General features: G+C 34.9%; 1 protein-coding gene across 1 annotated transcript in view; it reads right to left on the bottom strand.

Annotated features, from left to right (window-relative positions):
* Positions 1-1,071: 1,071 nt before the first annotated feature.
* Positions 1,072-19,665, bottom strand: part of UBAC1 (UBA domain containing 1) — a 42,546-nt gene continuing 23,952 nt past the window's right edge. The window contains exons 7-10 of the mRNA XM_001366381.5: positions 18,046-18,268; positions 15,761-15,847; positions 10,846-10,984; positions 1,072-6,355 (exon numbers count right to left, since the gene is read on the bottom strand). Of these exons, the coding sequence (XP_001366418.1) occupies positions 6,240-6,355; positions 10,846-10,984; positions 15,761-15,847; positions 18,046-18,268 (565 nt within the window). The 3' untranslated portion in view covers positions 1,072-6,239. The remainder of the gene's footprint in view (positions 6,356-10,845; positions 10,985-15,760; positions 15,848-18,045; positions 18,269-19,665) is intronic.

The raw sequence follows: 19,665 nt of genomic DNA, 5'->3' as shown, positions 1-19,665 counted from the left end.
AAACTCTGGGCACTTTTCCAGGAAGGTAGGCCTGGGTCACCATTAGGGCACAAAAACTAACTTGGCCTGCTTCACAACTTTGCCTTTAGCAATCCCAGTTTATTCATCACATAACACAGAAGCCTCACCCCAAGAGAGAACTTCTAAATAGCAAGATAAGACAAGTAAGGGTGTATACCAGACCCACCTCCAGGCTGTAACCTCGCTACTTCTAGAGTCACTCATTTTATTCAATCTATGAGCAATAGCCATAGCCATCAATCACCTATGCCAAATAACTCTGGTGACTCCCTAGTGCCCCACTGATTAGGCAAAAATTTCTTATTTGTGGGTACCAGGTCCTATTACAGTTTCCATCTTGTTCTCACTTCATCCTGTATAAACAAAACTGCACATAAGACCTAGCTGTTACTATTCCCCCACACCTGGTTTAACTCTTTTCATTAGTTTATACCTCTTCCATAACTCATCAAAAAACAAAACAAACCACTGATTCCAAGGTTTTTTTTTTTTTTTATTAATCCAGATGCACCTATCATGCATACTATCTCACTGTAATCAACCTATTTATATAGTTTAAGAAAATACTTGGTGTAATTTTCTCCCCATCAGCTTAGATTTAACAGTATTATACCTCCTGGCTTATTTAAGACCTTCGTTTCACATGTTCTCTGTGATAGCATCTAGTGGAATACAGTGCCTCCTTTTCAGTGTTTACTAAATGTTTTATGATAGTCCTAAAAATAGCTGTATTAATTCTCTGATGAAGTTTTTGCTTTAAAAGGAAATACTGATCAATGCTTTAAAAGTTGTACTATGAAAGAGGAAAATATCTAGCAAAAAAAGATTTTTAATTCTTCATCCCATTTCCTAAGTGTATAAAAGATTCAGCCTTCTCAGACCACACATCCTATTCTAGATCTCTTTAATAGCACAATGTGCACAAATAGAAAACATCAGCTTAATGTTCAGATAATTTGTTCCAATAAATAAATTTTAGTCAAGAGATAATAAATTATCAAAATATGGGTCTTTAAATGTGATGTCTCTTGCAAAAAAAATTACTAGCAGTTCATATAATCAAAAAACTTTTATTGTGTTATAAATTTACAATATACCTATCAGCACAATGTTAGTCAGTGTATGTGTGGGGTGGGATGGGTTAGAGGAATTAAGACTCAGTAATCATTCTAATCCCCTAACAAGCGGTGTTAACAGAGTTTATGACTGCTACCAAAGTTGGAACAATTTGTCCTCAAAATGTGTTATTCAGAAAATTTCATTAAGTAGTTGAAATCTGACTTCATTAAAACCCAGCTGAGTGGATCATTATATTTTGGGGGCCATTAGGATTAAAAAACAAAACTATACATATTCAAAATCAATTCAAATATTCAGCATTATTACTGATAATATAACTAACTCATGCCCCTACCACAATATCTGTAGAATGAACTCTGAATTTAGTTTTGTCACACTCAACTTAAGTTGCCCCAAATAACATTAAATTTTAAAACAAGTGTGCATGCCACAGTATCACTTTCATATAAAAAGTATGAGGGACCAAACCTATTCAATTATTTTTATAACCAGGTAAAATGAAAATGCAGCACTAGAGCTAACTTGTAGTCACTGCAAATCACATTCTGATATATTTTATTAAACCAGCAAAATATTCAAAGTCATTTTTAAAAAATAATACACAGGCATCACCAGCAGCTGTTAACATTTCATTTGGTAGACATTTATACATTGTTCTCCCCCAACTCCCCCCACCCCTCAAACACCACAATGGTACAAAAACAACAACCAAATTCAAGTGGAATTTAATGCATTTACATTTATCAAAAGCCCTTCCTTCAGTTTCAGCCAGGGAGCAGTATTTAAGTGCCTAGAATCTAGGGTTGGGAAACTGTTAGAGAGGTAATATAACATCCCAATTACAACTACAACCTTTGGTTATTAGTTAAGATTGGGATACTAATAGAATAAATTTCGGCAAAGGAAATGCACACTGGGGAACCTGCATTTTCAGAGTAAATTTGTAGTCTCTGATGAAAAATGTTCATAGGCAACAACTCTATAACCATCTTGCGTAGCAAGCACACGCTTGATTGTACAAAAAGGGGGGGGGGTTCAGACTGGTGAGAATTCAACCAATTTTGTAAGCATTCAAGTAATAATAGAGCCAAGAGTCACTGGAGCAGGACAATTGCCAGTAAAAACCACTATTGGAGAAGCCTACAGTTCAGTTAGAGGACATCTGGGACTAGTCCTTGATCTCATCGATAGTTTCAAAAGATTCATTTTTTAAAATTGGAATTTAAATGGTCCAGTCATTTTTAGGCAACTGAATCAGTTCTGTAGAAGATAAGGAATTACCTCTTCAAATTTGACCTTAGAAATCAATGACAAAGTTTTAACCCCCAAACTTGTAAAAACTACAAGGCAAGGGGCATTAGACATGGGTGGGTGAGTAGGGGCAAAACCATAGGTTCTAAATGTCCTTCTCTAACTGTTCCAGTAATAACATGAAGACATCATAACTAGAACTGCCCGAGAATATAACTTTGAAAAAACAAACATATTCTTGTTGTCTTTTAGAGGTAAGATATGGTAACAGTCCATTGCTTTGGTAGTTTTTAACACTATAATTTGGTGGACACAGTGTACTACTTGGTATTCCCCAACCACAGCATCGAAGATGCTCTCATCTAATGGTGTATACCTCATCAATACTACAAACATTTTTCTCAAAGTATATATAAATTCTAAAATTTAGACCCATACCATAAGTTACCTTATTTTTGTTTACATTCATAGTTTTTACACCAAATCCTGTGGACCCCTTCATTAGAAGATACCAATCAACAAGAAAGGAAGACTCACTGGATTGGTCTCTATCAAGGTTGTCTCATGCTATCTCTCACAAGTTGATACCAAGTAACCAATGTTTCAGTAGTAAAATGATTACTGGTTTTTCAAATTGTATTGCATCCCCTACAAAGTTAGTATAAATATGAAGCCCTGAGAACAAACTTTCATATAGAACACTTCTATTAAAAATATCAAAGCTTTGTGATCTGATAAAATTATAAATTATATATGTATATATATATATTAAATAAATAAATACCTTTCCATAATCACATGTAAATATCAAAAGGTAAAGATTGTCTATGTCAACCAATGGGATGGTGGAGAACAAGCATAAGAACAATTCAAAAAGAAACAATACTGTTGAAGATTCATTAGCTATTTTCTTAGTCTTCCTCGCTTTTCCTGTATCTTTTCCCTTCTTTAAGATCAAATGGTGCATATCCCCACCTTAGGTCTGGCTTAAATGATGCACAGACATGTGGTCGCAGTAGTTTTAACTTTTCATTCAGTAAGCTGCATGTTAATATTGCTATGTATGCTAGACTGAATTTTGAAGTTGTAAACATAATTGTTCCATCCTTTGCCATGGATAGAGAATATCAATTGTGACAGTGCCCTTTACTATATCCTCCCTGTCTACAAGGTCCCCAGCTGGAAACCTCTTCCTACATCTGCCAAATCCCAACCCAAAATCTGGCATGAGGATTTTAAAGATTCTCCATCAGAAACATATGGAATTACCAATACTCCAAATACAGTGGAAAGAGCATTAAAGGTAAACATTGTTTGGGTGCTGGCTCCTCTCCAAAATCTGCTGAATTGGCCTCTTAACAAACATAGCCTTGGCCCTGACTGCATACTAAATGATAGGCATGTGTATTAATGGTTTGATTTCACTAGTTTCTTATGTGGTATTCTCTGATAATTTAGTTTGAATCTACATGAAGTCTTTAGTCACACTGAGCCTTGCTGCAAAAAACTATTTAGCCCTAAAACACTATTAATTGTCCATCACTACCAAGTAATAATCTTCAGAAGCTATATAGTCCCAAGAGTCATTTACCCCTTTGAAGAGACACATCAAATTAACTACTTTTTAGTTTTTCCCTCTCAAATATTTAAAAGATTAGCATATTAAAATAATCTGAATTAGGTTTAAGCAAGGAAAAAACAAAACAAAACCCAAACCAAAAAGCCACATACACATAAAACCTAAACATTTACTCAGTTTGGGGGTATTTTAAAGATGCAGTACTTCTTTGGCCATAACAGCTTTCTTTTCATAGTAATTCCAATTTACAGATGAATTCAGTCTGGACTAGGTTTATGAAACTAGTTAAATTTCTGAATCAAAGCTCTTGAAAATCTATACAGAAGGAACAGTGAACTCAGGAAATTGTTGCAACCTGGGAGGAGTACTTTAATAAGGATGATTGTATACTATTTGGATAAATTTTATACAAAATAAGAATCATTCTATAGTACAAAAGAAAAATTCCTATTGAACTAAAATCCCAAACTTCACATTTTGTATGTCTAAAATATTTTGCTCTTTCATAAATATTATATAGTCAAATAGATAATGTATATATTGAAAATTAATGCATCACTAATGATTTTAGTAGTATCCCCAAATCATTTTTTTGAAGGGGGAAAAGTGATTTATATTCAAGATGAATGTATCTTTAAATTCTTCACTTAAATGGTCAGTCACTCTTTGCAAACTGGTCAGATGCTAAAAATACTGAATTGTAAACTTACCCTTTTGACTGGGAGAAGTACCAAGGGGAATCTTATTCTCTATCAAGAAAGGGGGGGAGATGAATTCATTCCACAGACTTTCAAGTTAAAAATAAATGAATTAAGGGCTTTGAGTTAAAAAAAAAATGAAAAGCATAAACTCCCAGCTAGTAGCTTTTAAGTCAAAGAATGGAAGAAAAAAAGAATAAATTATCAAGAGATCAAAGATTATAACACCTCACAAAAATGTTCAGGGGTGTCTTACATACATCCTTTTTTCAAAAAATAGACAGACATGGGAACCAGAAAATGCCTAGAATAGCTACAAAAAACATTCCTGGTATTTCTGACCTAAAGTTTTAAATCTAAAACCATAAGATACCTGATCAGTGAGATAAAAATGCTCTTTACAGACAGATTAACTAGGATTGTCATCTAGCTAAGATCTCAGCTACTAGACTTCTATACTCACTGGCTATTTATGGAAGATGGTAACTCCACAAAGTGTAAGCCAACTAATGCCAGATATTTAGGTGCCAATAGTCAAGGCATATGTGTTAGTGCATTAAGGCAAATGTTATTTGGCTGCCTTCACAAGAATGTTAGTTTAACCAAAACATTCTCAGAAGACAACTTCTTCTGGCAAAAATAATGAACAAAGGATTTTTTTTTTCTTTAAAAAGAGGCAGAAAAGTTATCAGCTTAATGTCTATAATAGAGTTTGCTTTTCCTCAAGATATATGCTATATGGGATGTGGGGAAAATGTGTTCTTATAACTTTTAAAACTCATTCAATTAAAAGAAAACAGCCTTCTAAATATCAAAACATGTCTACTACTTATAAAATCTACTCCTGTAGATATTAAAAATGTTGGCATGGCAAAATGAACTGTTAGAGGAAAAAAATACTGCATCTTTAATATAATGAGATGTGAGTTGCTTAAAGTAATATAACACTTTTTCTTTGAGTACTAGAACAACACTAACACAGAAAATAGGAAAAAGGAAAACTATTTATTAAGAAATTTAACCTAAGAATTAATTTACTTAAATTAGTATGTCTGACATTAACAGTTTGGATTGAAACATGCTCTCTCAAATAACATCTACATTTTAAAATTTAACTAAGGGTCAATTCAAATAGCATTTAATTTTAATAATCATAACTTAATACTCTTTAGAGATGAGTATATCATTTAATTCTTCACTGAAGTGGTCAGTCACTTTTTGTAAACATCAGTCAGATGCTAAAAATACTGACTTGTAAACTACCCTCACAGATTCTTTAAGCAATAAGGTATAAAACCAGAGCAGTCATTACTGTCTCAAACAATCCCATGTAAGTTGTTTGCATGAGTATTTTTGAGATATGGATTTTTTTATTCAATCTAACTGAATGCAAACCCTGCTTCCACTACCAATAAATCCATAAGGCAACTACATTTCCAGCTGGCTATAAGCTACATTCTTTCTTGTTTGAGAAGTATAACTAAAAGGGCCTCTAGCCAAATACCAAGTTTTTTTTTCTTCCCCTCCCCTCCAAATCTTCGGCTCCTTCTTCTATGAGGAACCTGAAGCTGTGGGCAGCAGGAGCAGCAGAGTGGAGGGCATCTATCACCCTAGGTGCGGTTCAGCGTCTGAAAGATCCTGGAGATCTGTAGCATGACAGGTCCTGTCTCAGGGTCATTCATCCACTGGGTGCTATTTAATGGGTTTTCAAGCATATCTTCAAATGCTGTGGGAAAAGAAGGAGCAATATTCATTTCATGGCATCTTCATTATGTATTAGTAAGTATCTGGAGCTCATGCTTTTTAAAAACAACTTTCTAAATATAATGAGGACATACTTAGATATTAAGAGTACATATATAGATCAATTAATAAGACTTAAGTATCTATTATATACCAAGCACTGTGCTTTGAGAGGGGATACAAAGCAGAAATGAAAGCCTTTACCCTCAAGTAACTGGCATTTTATCAGAGCAGAGAACATATATATATATGTATGACTCAAATAAGGGATGGGAATGGGAACAGGACCTGTGATTTCAGTGGTTTAGGGGAACTTTCCAGCAAGGAAAATTCTTTTACCAATGCTGGTTATTACCAATTGCTGGTCAAAGGACATTCTCTACAATTTACATTCCTAAAGAGTTCCCTAGAGTCCTGAGAAGTTGTCAGTCAATATACATTTATTAAGCATCTACTATATACTAGGCAATCGATGAGAAGATAAAAAAAATGCTAAAAGGCAATCCTTGCTTTCAAAGAGCTCACAGTCTATTGGAGGCTAAATGAACTTTCTAGATTCACAATCTGTATGTGGTAGAGGTGGAATTGGAAATCAGGTCTTTTTAGCTTCCTCCAATATGCTTTCTGATAAAAATATGTTTTTGATTAAAAAAAATACAAGGTCATTTTAGTGGGGGAGAAGAGTTACTAGTAGGTGGTGGAATCAGGAAAGGTCTTATAACTTTAAGTTGAGCTTTGAAAGAAACTTGAGATTTTTAATTCCTAAGCTGATAAGGGAGTCTATTCAAGGCATGAGGGGGACCGTCCATATGAAGAAATGGAATGGGGAGACAGAATATCATGTGCAGAATAGCAAAAAGGCTAATTTAGCTAGAACATAAGGTATATGGAGGGGAATAATGTGGTGAAACTGGAAAGATTGGTTGGAGTCATGGTCCTTAAGTTACAAACAAGGGATTTAATCATAACAGCAACAAGAAGTTGCTGGCGTTTACTAAGCAGGGGGGTGATTTTGTCAGAACTTGTGCTTTAGAAATATGGCTTTGGTAGTTGTGAGGCTGCTTAACTAAAGAGGTGAGTGACAAAGCAAGTAGACCCATTAGTTACTGTAATAGTCTTGGAAAGAAGTGATAAGGGCCTGAACAAAGGAACTAGTTGTATGAGTAGGAAAAAAAAGGATAAATGTGAGAGATGTTCAAGGGTTAGAATTGAAAAAAAGTAACAAATGTAGCAAGGGAAAGTGAGGAGTCAAGGATAACTCTGAGGTTGTGATCCAAAGTGACCACAAGGATAAGAGTACCCTCTACAGAAATCTGGAAGTTCAAGAATCTGAGAGCAGTCTGAAGGGAAAATAAGTTGGGATTTTGGATATGTTGAGTTTGAGATGCCTACAGAACTTCTAGTCTGATATGTGTAATAGGTAGGTAGTCAAAACAGAAATATCAACTAACATGGATGTATTGACTAGACACTTTGGATCAAAAGATATAAGAAAATTATAGCAAGAAAGTTATTCTTACTTTTTTTCAACAAGAAACCCAATACAAATGAATAGGTCTTTTAATTTAGCAAACGCTGAATAATATTTCAAGTGGAACTCAATCCAACACCAATGCAGGACCCTATTGTATGTTTGTTATTGTACAGTTTAAGATTCATGCCATGTCAAGTTTTATCTCCCTCCTCACCAATAAAAGAAAAGCCTGACAGAGCATGGCTAACCCATAAGGCAATGATTATTTTCACCAGTGTCATAATAGTTCAAATATACTTCTCTCTTTTTACAATTTTTATTCAGAATATTTAATATTTGAATATGCCCAAGAAGGTGACTGAATTTTTTAAAATACTCTATATTTGAAGCCAAATTTTGTTCCATCAAATAAAAGGCTGAATATTCTGCAATAGCCTATAACTCAAATTCTTTGTTTTTCTATGTCAAAACTCCATGAGCAGAACTTTATTACACTCGAGTAACATAGTAACAATTACCCAACTTATAAAGTTTTGTAAATGTTCATTATTAAAATTCTTGGCATTTTATCAAAATGAAAACTGAACTGTTCACCTGATCTAAAACATGGAGCTAAATACACCAAACCAAATTCCTCTTTGTTCCAGAAATTCCAGAAAATGCTGGAAAGCTCTTTTTACCATTAAAATTTGTTTCATACTAAGTTTTCATCAACAACAGTTTTTGCTCCTTCAATGCATGGCAGTTTCTTTAATTAAAGTACTCTGAAAATCGATTAAAATTCAGTTTGTCAATGGTACACAATGTAATGAAATATTACTGTGCTGTGAAAAGCAATAAATATGAAAAATACAGATAATCAGAGGAAGATATAAATTGATGCAAAGTGAAATAAGAAACAGCAAGAAAATTGTGACTACAACAATGCAGAAGAACAATAAAACAATTGAAACTGAGTACTATGGAATTGTGATAACTATGTTTGGCTCCAAAAAGACATAAAAAAGTACTGTCCCTCCCTGACTTCTTTGTAAGGGGAAAACTACCAGTGTGGTATATTGCATATAATGTCATACTTTTCCAAAGTGTCTGTTAGTTTTGCAAAACTTTTTTCTTCTTTCTTTATAGGGGATGGCTCTTTGGGAGGGGAAGAAAGGAGAGATACACTGGGAAATGTAGTATGATATAGAAACAAAACATATCAATACAATTTCATTTTGAAAAATTCAGTTGGAAATATTTAAAGTCTGGTACCAAAATAATAATTCTAAGTAATATCATGACAGAAATTAACTTGAGGATTGACATGTGGGCCAGAAGCTAAAATCTACCCAAAATTAAGTTATTGGTACATATAGACTTACCTAAGCCCCATACAGATGTTTTATTCTGATGTATTTATAAGAGTTTCTTAAGAAGAGGAACTTTTTTTTTTGACTGAGAAAACACAGCTGCACCACAAGGCACAATTCCATGCAAGTCAAAGCCACGTGTCCATAGTTACTATTTCAGCCTTGACAGATCAAACATAAAAGGCTATGCTAAACATTTCAAATGCCATTTAACTATATGTACTTCCCTATAGAAATGAAATGTGTTTCCTTTTGTATTGAGTTGTTTTTTTTCTGATTGTGAAATAAACCACACAGAGGTCCTAATCTTTTCATTAAATTCAAACCACTGTGGCCAAGATTAATATGTGCTAGACTCCCACAAATGTGGCTAATTTATCTATAAGAGATTTTAAGTGTTAAAAAGATTCCAGCCAGGTTTTTTTTGTTTGTTTTTGGTCCTGTAGAATAAGTAACCCTAGCAGATCTAAATTCCTAAGTCCCCATATTGCTGTAAAGATAGGATTAACTCTCCCCTTGCTTATTTTTAGCTAATCAAATCAAGAACTTAAAGTACCCCTACTTACCATTAAGTATTAGAGTTTACAAGTCACTTACTAGAGTAAGCTCACTCCTCCAAAGGCCACTGCCCATCCACCTTGGGCAGTGCTAGGCAAATTGAAAGGCTGCAATTGGTTTCTGTGAAGAGGAGGAGAGATAGGAAATGATGTGGAAAAGGGGGTATAAAAAGAGACCAACATGGTCTGGGGGAGCATTCCTTTCCTTTCCTGGCATCTGTAGTGAGTGGCTGAGATTCCTGCCTTGGCTTTGGAGGAGACTAAGCTGGTAGGTTTCTGGCTGAAGGCTCCACGTGGAGATCGGACTTGGGGAGGCCCCTGCCACTCACTACAAATGCCAGGAAAGAAATGCTCCCCCAGACCATGTTGGTTTCTTTTTATACCTCTTTTTCCACATCACTTCCTGTCTCTCCTCCTCTTCACAGAAACCAACTGCAGCCTTTCACTTTGCCTAGCACTGCCCAAGGCGGATGGACCCTGCCTTTGAAGGAGTGAGCTTACTCTAGTGACTTGTAAGCTCTAATACTTAATAGTAAGTAGGGGTACTTTAAGTTCTTGATTTGGACCTCACTGGAAAAGGGCTGGTAGACTTGTTAAGGCTCTGTCTTTTCTACATTTCTATTTTCACTCTTTGACCTCTTTGTAAATAAAAGCTGCTAAAAGTCAATTTGACCTAAGCTATAATATTTTCAAATCCACCAATATTACTTTATAACTCTCTTATTTAGTATAAAACCTAAATTTAAACTTTACATTGCCACATTGTGGATTACAAGTTCTTGAGAAACAACTACTCACATTTCTATAGTACTTTAAATGTTATGAAGTGCTTTTCTTACAACAATCCTAAAGGACAATGCATGTATTATTAGACCCATTTTACAGGTTAAAAAAGAATGAAATTTAGAAAGGTTAAGTAACTTGCCTACAATCATCCAGATACAAAGTGTTATAGATGGAGGATGCCAAGCAGAAAAGTTTATATAACAAGACCTGAAAGCATAAATTTATTCTCAATTTTTTAAAAAAAGTGATATTTTTGAATAGCCAAGATTATATTTGTCAGTCTGCAAATTGCTGAAATACTTACCTAACAAAATTTTAGGATTAGTTAGTCCTAACTGCACAACTGGGTTGTCAAGGATGGCTTGAAAAAGAGGACTATCTGGATCAATTCCCTTATCTAAATCTTCTGGTGAAGGTTTTCGGTCACCAAGCAGCCATTCACACTGAAAAATTCAGAAGTAGTACTTGTTGAAATTAGTTTCCCAACAGATATAATTAAAAAAAAATTTTTTTAAGCCAACTATGTATATAGACAATGACTTTATTTTCCCAATAAAGAAATATTTTCTTAGTTCTTGAAAAATTCTCAAGGTTTACTAATTGAAAGTAAAAATAAAAATGTAAACCAAGTCTAAGTTGAAAGTATTGTATACTGAAGATTTGGTCTCCCAGAGATATTTCTGCTATCATTCAGCTTAACAACCTTGGTTTCTTCATTTATAAAATAAATGCTACAGCATAAGCTTCCCTATGCTTTACCTCTCCTACCCCTGTTCTTTGTTGTCATCTTCACTTCATTTTCAGTGCCTTTACCTCTGAGAACTGTTTCAGGCCATTACCATTGCTTTGGATTCACTTTTTTCCCCTTCACAGTATTAACTCTATAGTTAATTAATTCAACACTAGATTGTTCTTTAGTCTCTTGCTCACTGTCCTACCACTGTTCATATGTTGCCAAACTCCAGACCTAGATTATTCCCAACATCCACCTATTTCCTCTGCTTCTATTTGAGTACTGAATAGCCCTAGAGAAAAGAAGTCATAGCACTGTGCTGACTAGGTTCACTAAAAATTTATGTTCTCTAATTCTAACTGGGCACTCAAAACAGCAAGGCAATCAATCCTTTTAGGCTTCCCTAATAGATTCTACAACACTCCTCCGATGTTCTCTTCTTAAGCTTCAAACACATTCTCTGCTGACAACACATACTTTAAGGAGAAAGTAATGGCCATTTGCTATAATTCCATCTTCTCTGCATCTCAAAACCCCTTGACATTACTAATCCATTTCCCCCTCCTTTATTTATTCTGCTCTCTGATAAAGAGGTTCTTACTTTCACCAAGACTAATTCTTCAATATAAACTGTGAGCCAATGTTTTTCCAATTCTTCCAACAAATTGCTCCCACATTCATCCTCCTATTCTCCCTAATCTTCAATCTCTATCTTTCCCCATTGCCTACAATTTTCTTATCCTTAAAAAAAAATCCTTACTAGACTTTATTTTCTAAAGCTATCATTTGATAACTCTCTTCCTTTTCTCAACCAAACTCCTAGAAAAAGTTGGTTTCATTTCCTCTTTCACTCACTTCTCAAACTTTTGTAATGACTTCCAATCTAACCACTCAACTGAAACTACTGTCTCCAAAGTTATCAATGATCTTTTAATTGCCAAATTCAATAGCTTTTTCTCAGTTCTTAGCCTTCTTGACTTCTTTGAAGCATTTGACACTATTAACCACCCTTGCTCTTCATTTTCATGACTGTTCTCTCTTGGTTCTCCTCCTATCTGACTCAGTATTGGCTGGATTACCATGCATATCTCACTCCCTAAATGTTTTTGTTCCCTAAAGTTTAGTCCTGGGTCCTGTTCTTTTTCTATATGCTCTTTTCTTACAACCTTTCCATCACACACCAGTCTCCTGCCTTTGGGGTAAGGAGAGAAAATATTCTATCTCACCAGGTCTCCTGCCTGGTCTTCAGACCTTTCATGGTAAAAGAAAAATCATTCCACCAAGTACCTAAGACCTCTCCCTTCCAGGGAAAAGGAGAAATGAAATTCTATCATGTTTCCTGTCTAATCTTCTGCCATTAATGAAGAGGAATAACACCATTCCTTTCACTCCCAGCACCTGTCCCCTCACCTAAGCTGCCTAATAAGACTCTAAGAGGACTTCCTACTGAAGCCAGGGCCTCCATGGACTAAGAAACCCTACTTGAACTCATTTGTCAACAATTAGCAAATTCTCATCTGATCATACCCTTCCTATCCCAAAGATTCAGAACTCCTTATCTTTCATTCCCATTCCCTTCAAAACAACCCCACCAATGTCCCATTGTAATGCTAACTACCCCTTCCAAAGCCTATAAGAGGGGTAACAAACTGCCTACATCTTAAATCTTCTTCTTTCCAGCTTCTTCCATCTTCTGGTTCTCCCTGAAACTCTCCTGATGCACACAACACAGCCTCCCTGGCTTCCCTTTTTAGCACTAGCTGCACATTTTCTCACTTATCACCTGACTCACTAATCAAAGTGGAAGTGTTTAAAATACTCCTTCCTCTCCATTGCCGTTTCCAGGTTCTTTCTCTTCCACCAATTCTCAATACTTTAACCTTTCCCCCTCTGAGGTTCACTCAATCCATATCTCTTACTCATTCAAAATTCTGATAGCTATTGTTCACTGAACTCCAGAAGACACCTTTTCCTACCTCAAAGTGTTCAATGACTTGCTCACAATCTTTCACTACTTTCTAGTTCTTGCCCTCATAATAGGAGACATCAACATACATACTGATACACCCTAACTTCCAAGTTCAACTTACTCATTTCATATTATCTATTCCTCCATCTCACCTTAGTCAAACAGGCCATCACCTGCAACTATACGATTACTTTGTTGTTCAGTAATAATAATACCTTATAATTGACTATCATCTAACCTTTTCCTCTTTCTTATAACACTAAATACTGTTTTGACTTCACCATGATCTTCAATCCCTTAGCTCCTCACTACTAAACTCTCCTCCCTTCTCTATATTGACCTCTGGGTGAATTAATTCAACTTTATTTTGCCCTCTTCTTAAGTTCCTTTACCCTTTATTACCTCTGTGTTTTGCCCTATAAAGCCTTAGCCTTGAATCACTCCCACCATTTTTTGCCTTTGTTCCTATATGTGCTGATGAACAACAACAACAACAAAAAAGCATAAAACTGTGCAGACTGGGTTTACTATAAATTTATGTTATATAATCTCAACTTGGCCCTCACTGTGGCAAGGTCAATACTTTTATAACTCTATAACTAATTAATTAACCCACTCTACATAGTGGTTTTTCCAAATCTTTTCTTCCTTCATCAAACTTCTCATGGCTTCCCTTCCCTGTCACCTCTCAACTAAGAAGTTTGACTCAATTTACTGAAAAAAATGAAGCCATCTGACAAGAGCTTTCTCTTCTCCTGTTCTTCATCTTACATCACTCAGATGCCTTCCACTACTATCCACTATCCTCACCATAGTTTCTTTCACATGAAGAGATGGACTTCTCTTAGCTAACATATTATCTTCCAAATACTCAAGGGATCCCATTCAATTCTGTTTTCTCCAGAAAACTTGTCCCTTCCAACATCTCCACCTTCTCATTTATCTCTTCTCATCTACTCCCAGCTTCTTACTCTTTATGTCCACCCAATTCCCCCCAAGTCCTTACGTCCATTCCCAATAGCTATAGTCTCATCTCTTCTCCCTCTTGTGGATAAACTCCTGATGAAGGCTGTCTATAGTCAATGACTTAGTTTTCCTTCTTCTTACTCTCTTAACTCTCTATAGTCTGACACATCATTCAAATAAAACTGCTCTGTCCAAAGTCACCAATGACCTCTTAATTGACAAATCTAACATTTTTTCCTTCAATCTTCATCCTTTCTGACCTCTCATAAAATGCCAAGCATTATCATCATGGAGTGGAAAATTAGCTAATTGGTCAAAGGCATTCATTAGCCACAAAAACTTTATGAAGATACAAAATTAATTCATGTACTTTGTTTTCAAGTGTTACTTTGGTGAATTTGTGATGTTACTAATTGGAGAACTTCTCCAATGATAGAGATAGCCACACCTTCTCATCCTGTGGTGCTCTTCTCAATGTCTTTCTTACCATAAGTCCTCCAATAGGGTTCTACCCCACCTCTTAACACTACATCATAATCAGTGGAGCACAAGAGCTATCCACTTCTCTCTCGGTATGTGATAGATGTTTCATTTTATGGACTATATTCTTTATAATGGTTCTCTTTTTTTTAATTCTTTGCTAACAATATATTAGAACAACTCTCTAATTCCTTTGGGTGACCAACAACGTTAAACTGCTTACACATTAGCAATTATTACCAATATGTGGATATCCAACTTCATCTCCATACTTCTTGGATTATTCCTAAGCAGTTTTCCTACCAATGGTTAGTGTGTACTCAGGAAATGCAAGCCATTTTTAATATTAAGTTTTCCATGTATTTTCCTTTTATCAGGTGATTGTAACCTAGTTTGGGGGGATACAAAGATGAAAAATGACAGTTGTTGCTCTTAAAGAACTTATAATAGAGCAGGAGGGGATGGTACATGTCCAAGTTAGCAAAAGATTAAGTGAATAAGACTCTAAACAAAATGTCCCAAGAAATTAAAAGAGAAAATAATAACCTTTAGCTATGGGAATCATGAAAAAGTCATGATCTTGGGGCAGCAAAGTGGTTCAGTGGATAGACTGCCAAGTCCTGGGAGGTCCTGGATTCAAATCATGCCTCAGATACTTCCTAGTTGTGTGATCATGGGCAAGTCAATTGCCTAGCCTTTACCATTCTTCTGCTTTGGAATCTATACTTAATATCAATTCTAAGACAAGGTAAGAGTTAAAAAAAATAAGTCATGGTCTTGAAAATACAGGATTTCAACAGATTTTGTGGGGATAAGAGAGGAAGGGGAGAAGGGAAATTGAATTAGTCCCCAGCATGTGTTCTATATACACATATAGAAGCAGGAAAGGGCAAAATTAAGAGTGAAAAACAGAAATAGTACAGTTTTACTAGAGCAAATAGTAGGTGTACGGGAGTACTATGAAACAAGGGGGAAAGAGGTTAACCACACTTTCAAATTAGGTTTAGAAAAACATGAAGTGAACAAAAATCTTCATTTCACTTCGAAATATTTCAACTATATGTTACTCACTGCTGCATTTTGCTGGTTGTTGTTTACTTTCAGTGCATCTACCACTTCCTTTTCATCAAATCCCATCTCCATCAGAGCAATGACAGCCTAAATGAGAATTCCACAGATCATTAAATACCACACTCACAGGGAACAAGTCAGCAAATTCAATGAACAAGACATTTCACATAGAGCTAAATCACTTTTCTTTAGCAGTCATTTCAGCAAAAGATGGTTCTTTTTAATACAGTACCACTAGATTTACTATCATTATTTTGTCTTATAACCTTATTGTAATATGGACTGAATATTGTCTATTCTCAAACAATCTGAAAATGATCTTATTAAATGAAGGATAGAATGTCAGTATAGAATTCTCAAATGTTAGAACCAGAAAGGACTTCAGACATAATCCATTTCAACTAATTATAGATGGACAAGCAGACAAAAAGAATTTATTAAGCACTTGTGTACCTAGTGAAGATACAAAGACAGACACACAAATAAGGTGGCTATGGTCTTAAAAGGGGAATTAATTTGTCCAAGGTCAAAAAGACAGATAGAGCCAAGGCTAGAATTCAGGTTTCCTGAGTCTTATTCCAGTGTTACTGCCACTGTGCTATGCTATTTCCACTCTAGGAAATCTAGGAAAAGATTAGGAAGAAAAGTTCCTGCTGGAGGGATGAGAACATCTAGTCCAATCCCTACATTTTTAAAAGGAACATAAGGCACAGTGCCTAGCATATGGCAAGAACATTAATGAATGCTTTATCTATAATGAAGGTTAAGTAACTTGCCACATATTATAGTTAGTTGGTAGAATAGATGGGACTGAAGGAGCCAAGGTTTTCAAACACCTGACTAGCACATTTCTAATACATTTACACTAACCCTAGACTGATGATACATTTTTCTCCTAATATAGCTACACTATTCTGGAGTATGTAACTGTTATTTGCTATAATTGTGGATAGACTAATCAAAGAGTGAAAGATTTTTCAATGATCTTATATTTTTTACAAATCACTATTAAAAAAAAGAAAATACTTAATTTTAGGTACCAACAAAATGATGTAGAGGAAAACAGCCAAAAAGCCTTTTAGGTAGTCTTGGATTATTTAGTAATAAATATATGGATAATACTAAGCAAACTGAGAATATGGTTAAAAAAAATAAAAAAGGTAGGTTCAGTGGATAGCTAGAGCGCAGTGGACCTGGAGTCAGAAAGACCTGAATTCAAATGTGGCCTATGTGGCCTCAAGACACTCATTAGTTGTATGACCCTGGGACAGTCACTTAACCTTGTTTGCCTCTGTTTCTTCATCTATAAAATGAAAAGAAGGAAATGGGAAACTACTCTAATATCTTTGATAATAAAACCACAAAAAGAGTCACAAAGAGTTGGACACTACTGAATAACCACAAATCCAAAATTGACAACAATGATAATAGTCAGCATTTCTACAGCAATTATTATATACCAGAAACTATGCTATGTGCTTTGCAATTATTTTCTCATTTGTTCCTCACAATAACTCTGGGAAGTAGGTGTTATTATCCCCATGATTTCACAGTTGAGGAAACTGAGGCAAACAGAAGTTAAGTGATTTGCCCAGGGACACATAGGCAATAATTGAGGTCAAATTTGAACTCAGGTCTCCAGACGGAGCTCTCTATCCAGTCCACCACTTCAATGTCCCATAATAAAATAGCTAAGTTAGAAAACAGGCTAAAGTGATACACAGTGATGAAATAAAGCTAGTATAAAAAAAATATAATTAAGGGTAAGGCCAAGTCTCAAAAGATTCCAGTCTCTGCAACTGCCATAAGCAAAAAGACAATAAATTAGATTTAATCATTTCTTTTCTCCTCTACTAACAAATCAATTACTCTATTTAATTAGATAATATAAGGCACTAAGACAAAAGGCTCTATGCTACAGCTGGTCTACAAGAAAACACAAATTCATAGGGTAGCCCCCTTCAACCTAACACATATGGCCAAATCACATGTTTATTATTGCACAAGAATTGTGTGTCAATCCATTATTTTATGCCTTTGAATGCCAGGCATAAAAAGAAGTCAAAGGATTCAGTTCTGAATGAATTTGGTCTATTTGGGTATTAGGCCATAAATTTCATAGTTCATTACTTTTCTTCTCCAAAAGTGGAAGCTAACCTAGGTTAGTTATCAATGCCAAAACATTCTTCCATAAAAATATAAGTAACAAATATCTTGAAGAGCAAGAAAACAAAAAACAAAACAAAAAAACTCCAACATTCATTTAAATATCAAATATAACATACTCGTGGATCTGGCCGAAATTCTCTTTTCCTACGTATCTTCTTGAAGATTTCTGTTAGCTCATCCTTGACTTCTTCTCTTTCTGTGTTTAGTCCACCAGAAGCTTGAGAGGAGGAGGCAGAAGCACCTGCAGCTTCTAATGAAGTATGACCTGGAAGAGGTGTGTCCACAGTTGGATCTTCTGCATGCTCTATCAACCACTCCATGGCCTGTGTTACTGACATGCTGTAAAATGACAAAAGTTTCTCTAAAACATCAATGAGTTAATTGCTTAAGTCTCAGTGAAATTCTTAATTTCCTTTAAAATCCCTAGAAGTGACTTTTATCTTAACAATTCTAATAATGTTAACTGGAACTACACATGAATTTACAAATTTTAATGTTTTAGAAATACAGATATCCCTTCCACATTGCAGGGATTTAGGGCACAGCGCCTACTATAAGACTACCCTGGTTACTGAACTTTTGCAAGCTGGCACTGAAACATTTTTTATAATGTTGCGTTGTACCATGTTTGAAGCTTTTACAGTGCAACAAATGTATTATTTTCTGAAGTAAACCAAAGGAAAGTTTCTCATGGTTCTTTCTTCTTACTATAGTAGCAACTGAGGATCATTTTATATATTTGTAATAGATGAAAAATAAACCAGATTTCAAATCCTGTTTAGTTTTATTTTGTTTTTAAACCTAAACCATGTCAAGTCTTTGATTCAAACTGTAGTGTAAAGTTAAGCAAAACTGCATTATATTATTTAACCCATATACGCATATTTCCCTAAGCATAGTTATACTGAAATAAACTTTATTTAAAAGTGGAAAAAAATGTGGAAAATGTGTGTAAAAATTTTTGGCCCTCCCTTCATACCAAAGAAGTTTGAATTTTTTCTTTTTCTTTTATGGGGTATTTTCAATACCTTATTGTAAATTTGGGGTTAAGTATGCATTTCTGCATTTCTAAACTTTTTCTGTGTTGTCTATAACTTTTGCAAAACTTTCTCAAAAATTCCCATTTGCTTACTCATGGTGAACAGTGACATTGAAACTATGATGGGGAAAGTTGCAATGTGGAAGGGATAACAGTACATTTAGAAATGCAATGTCACAAGCTATAGTTTTCTAGGTTACTTGCTTAACCACAATGTACAAATCAAAGATTATGAAAGGAATTTTTTTAAAACACTAAAACACTTGGAAGCAAATGGTTATGAAGATGTAATCAAAGGAGACAGCATACAACACAGGTTTATGTCCAACAGAGGAAGAAACAATTCATATTCTTTGATTTATAAGTTGCTTTTATTTTAAATGTGTACATGAATAGAGAATTAATTTGCAAACATGAGTCTTGAGAATAATACCAAAGATAGATAATCTAAAGTTGTTGCTATTACACACACACACACACACACACACACACACACACACACACACACGCACACATGCACACATGCATAGCATGGAGGAAATAAGAGACTAGATAATGAAATTTTCCTATTGTTTTAGATTTAAATTCAACTCCCTTTACCAAATAAAATGTAAAAAAAAACTTTTGATTTTGTGATGCCAAATAGTTTGAAAATCCATGTATTCAAAGCTATCCCTCAACAAAGTAGGAGGAAGGT

This window comes from Monodelphis domestica, chromosome 1, assembly GCF_027887165.1.
Source record: "Monodelphis domestica isolate mMonDom1 chromosome 1, mMonDom1.pri, whole genome shotgun sequence".
Lineage (NCBI taxonomy): Eukaryota > Metazoa > Chordata > Mammalia > Didelphimorphia > Didelphidae > Monodelphis > Monodelphis domestica.
This window is presented reverse-complemented; position numbering and strand designations above follow the sequence as displayed.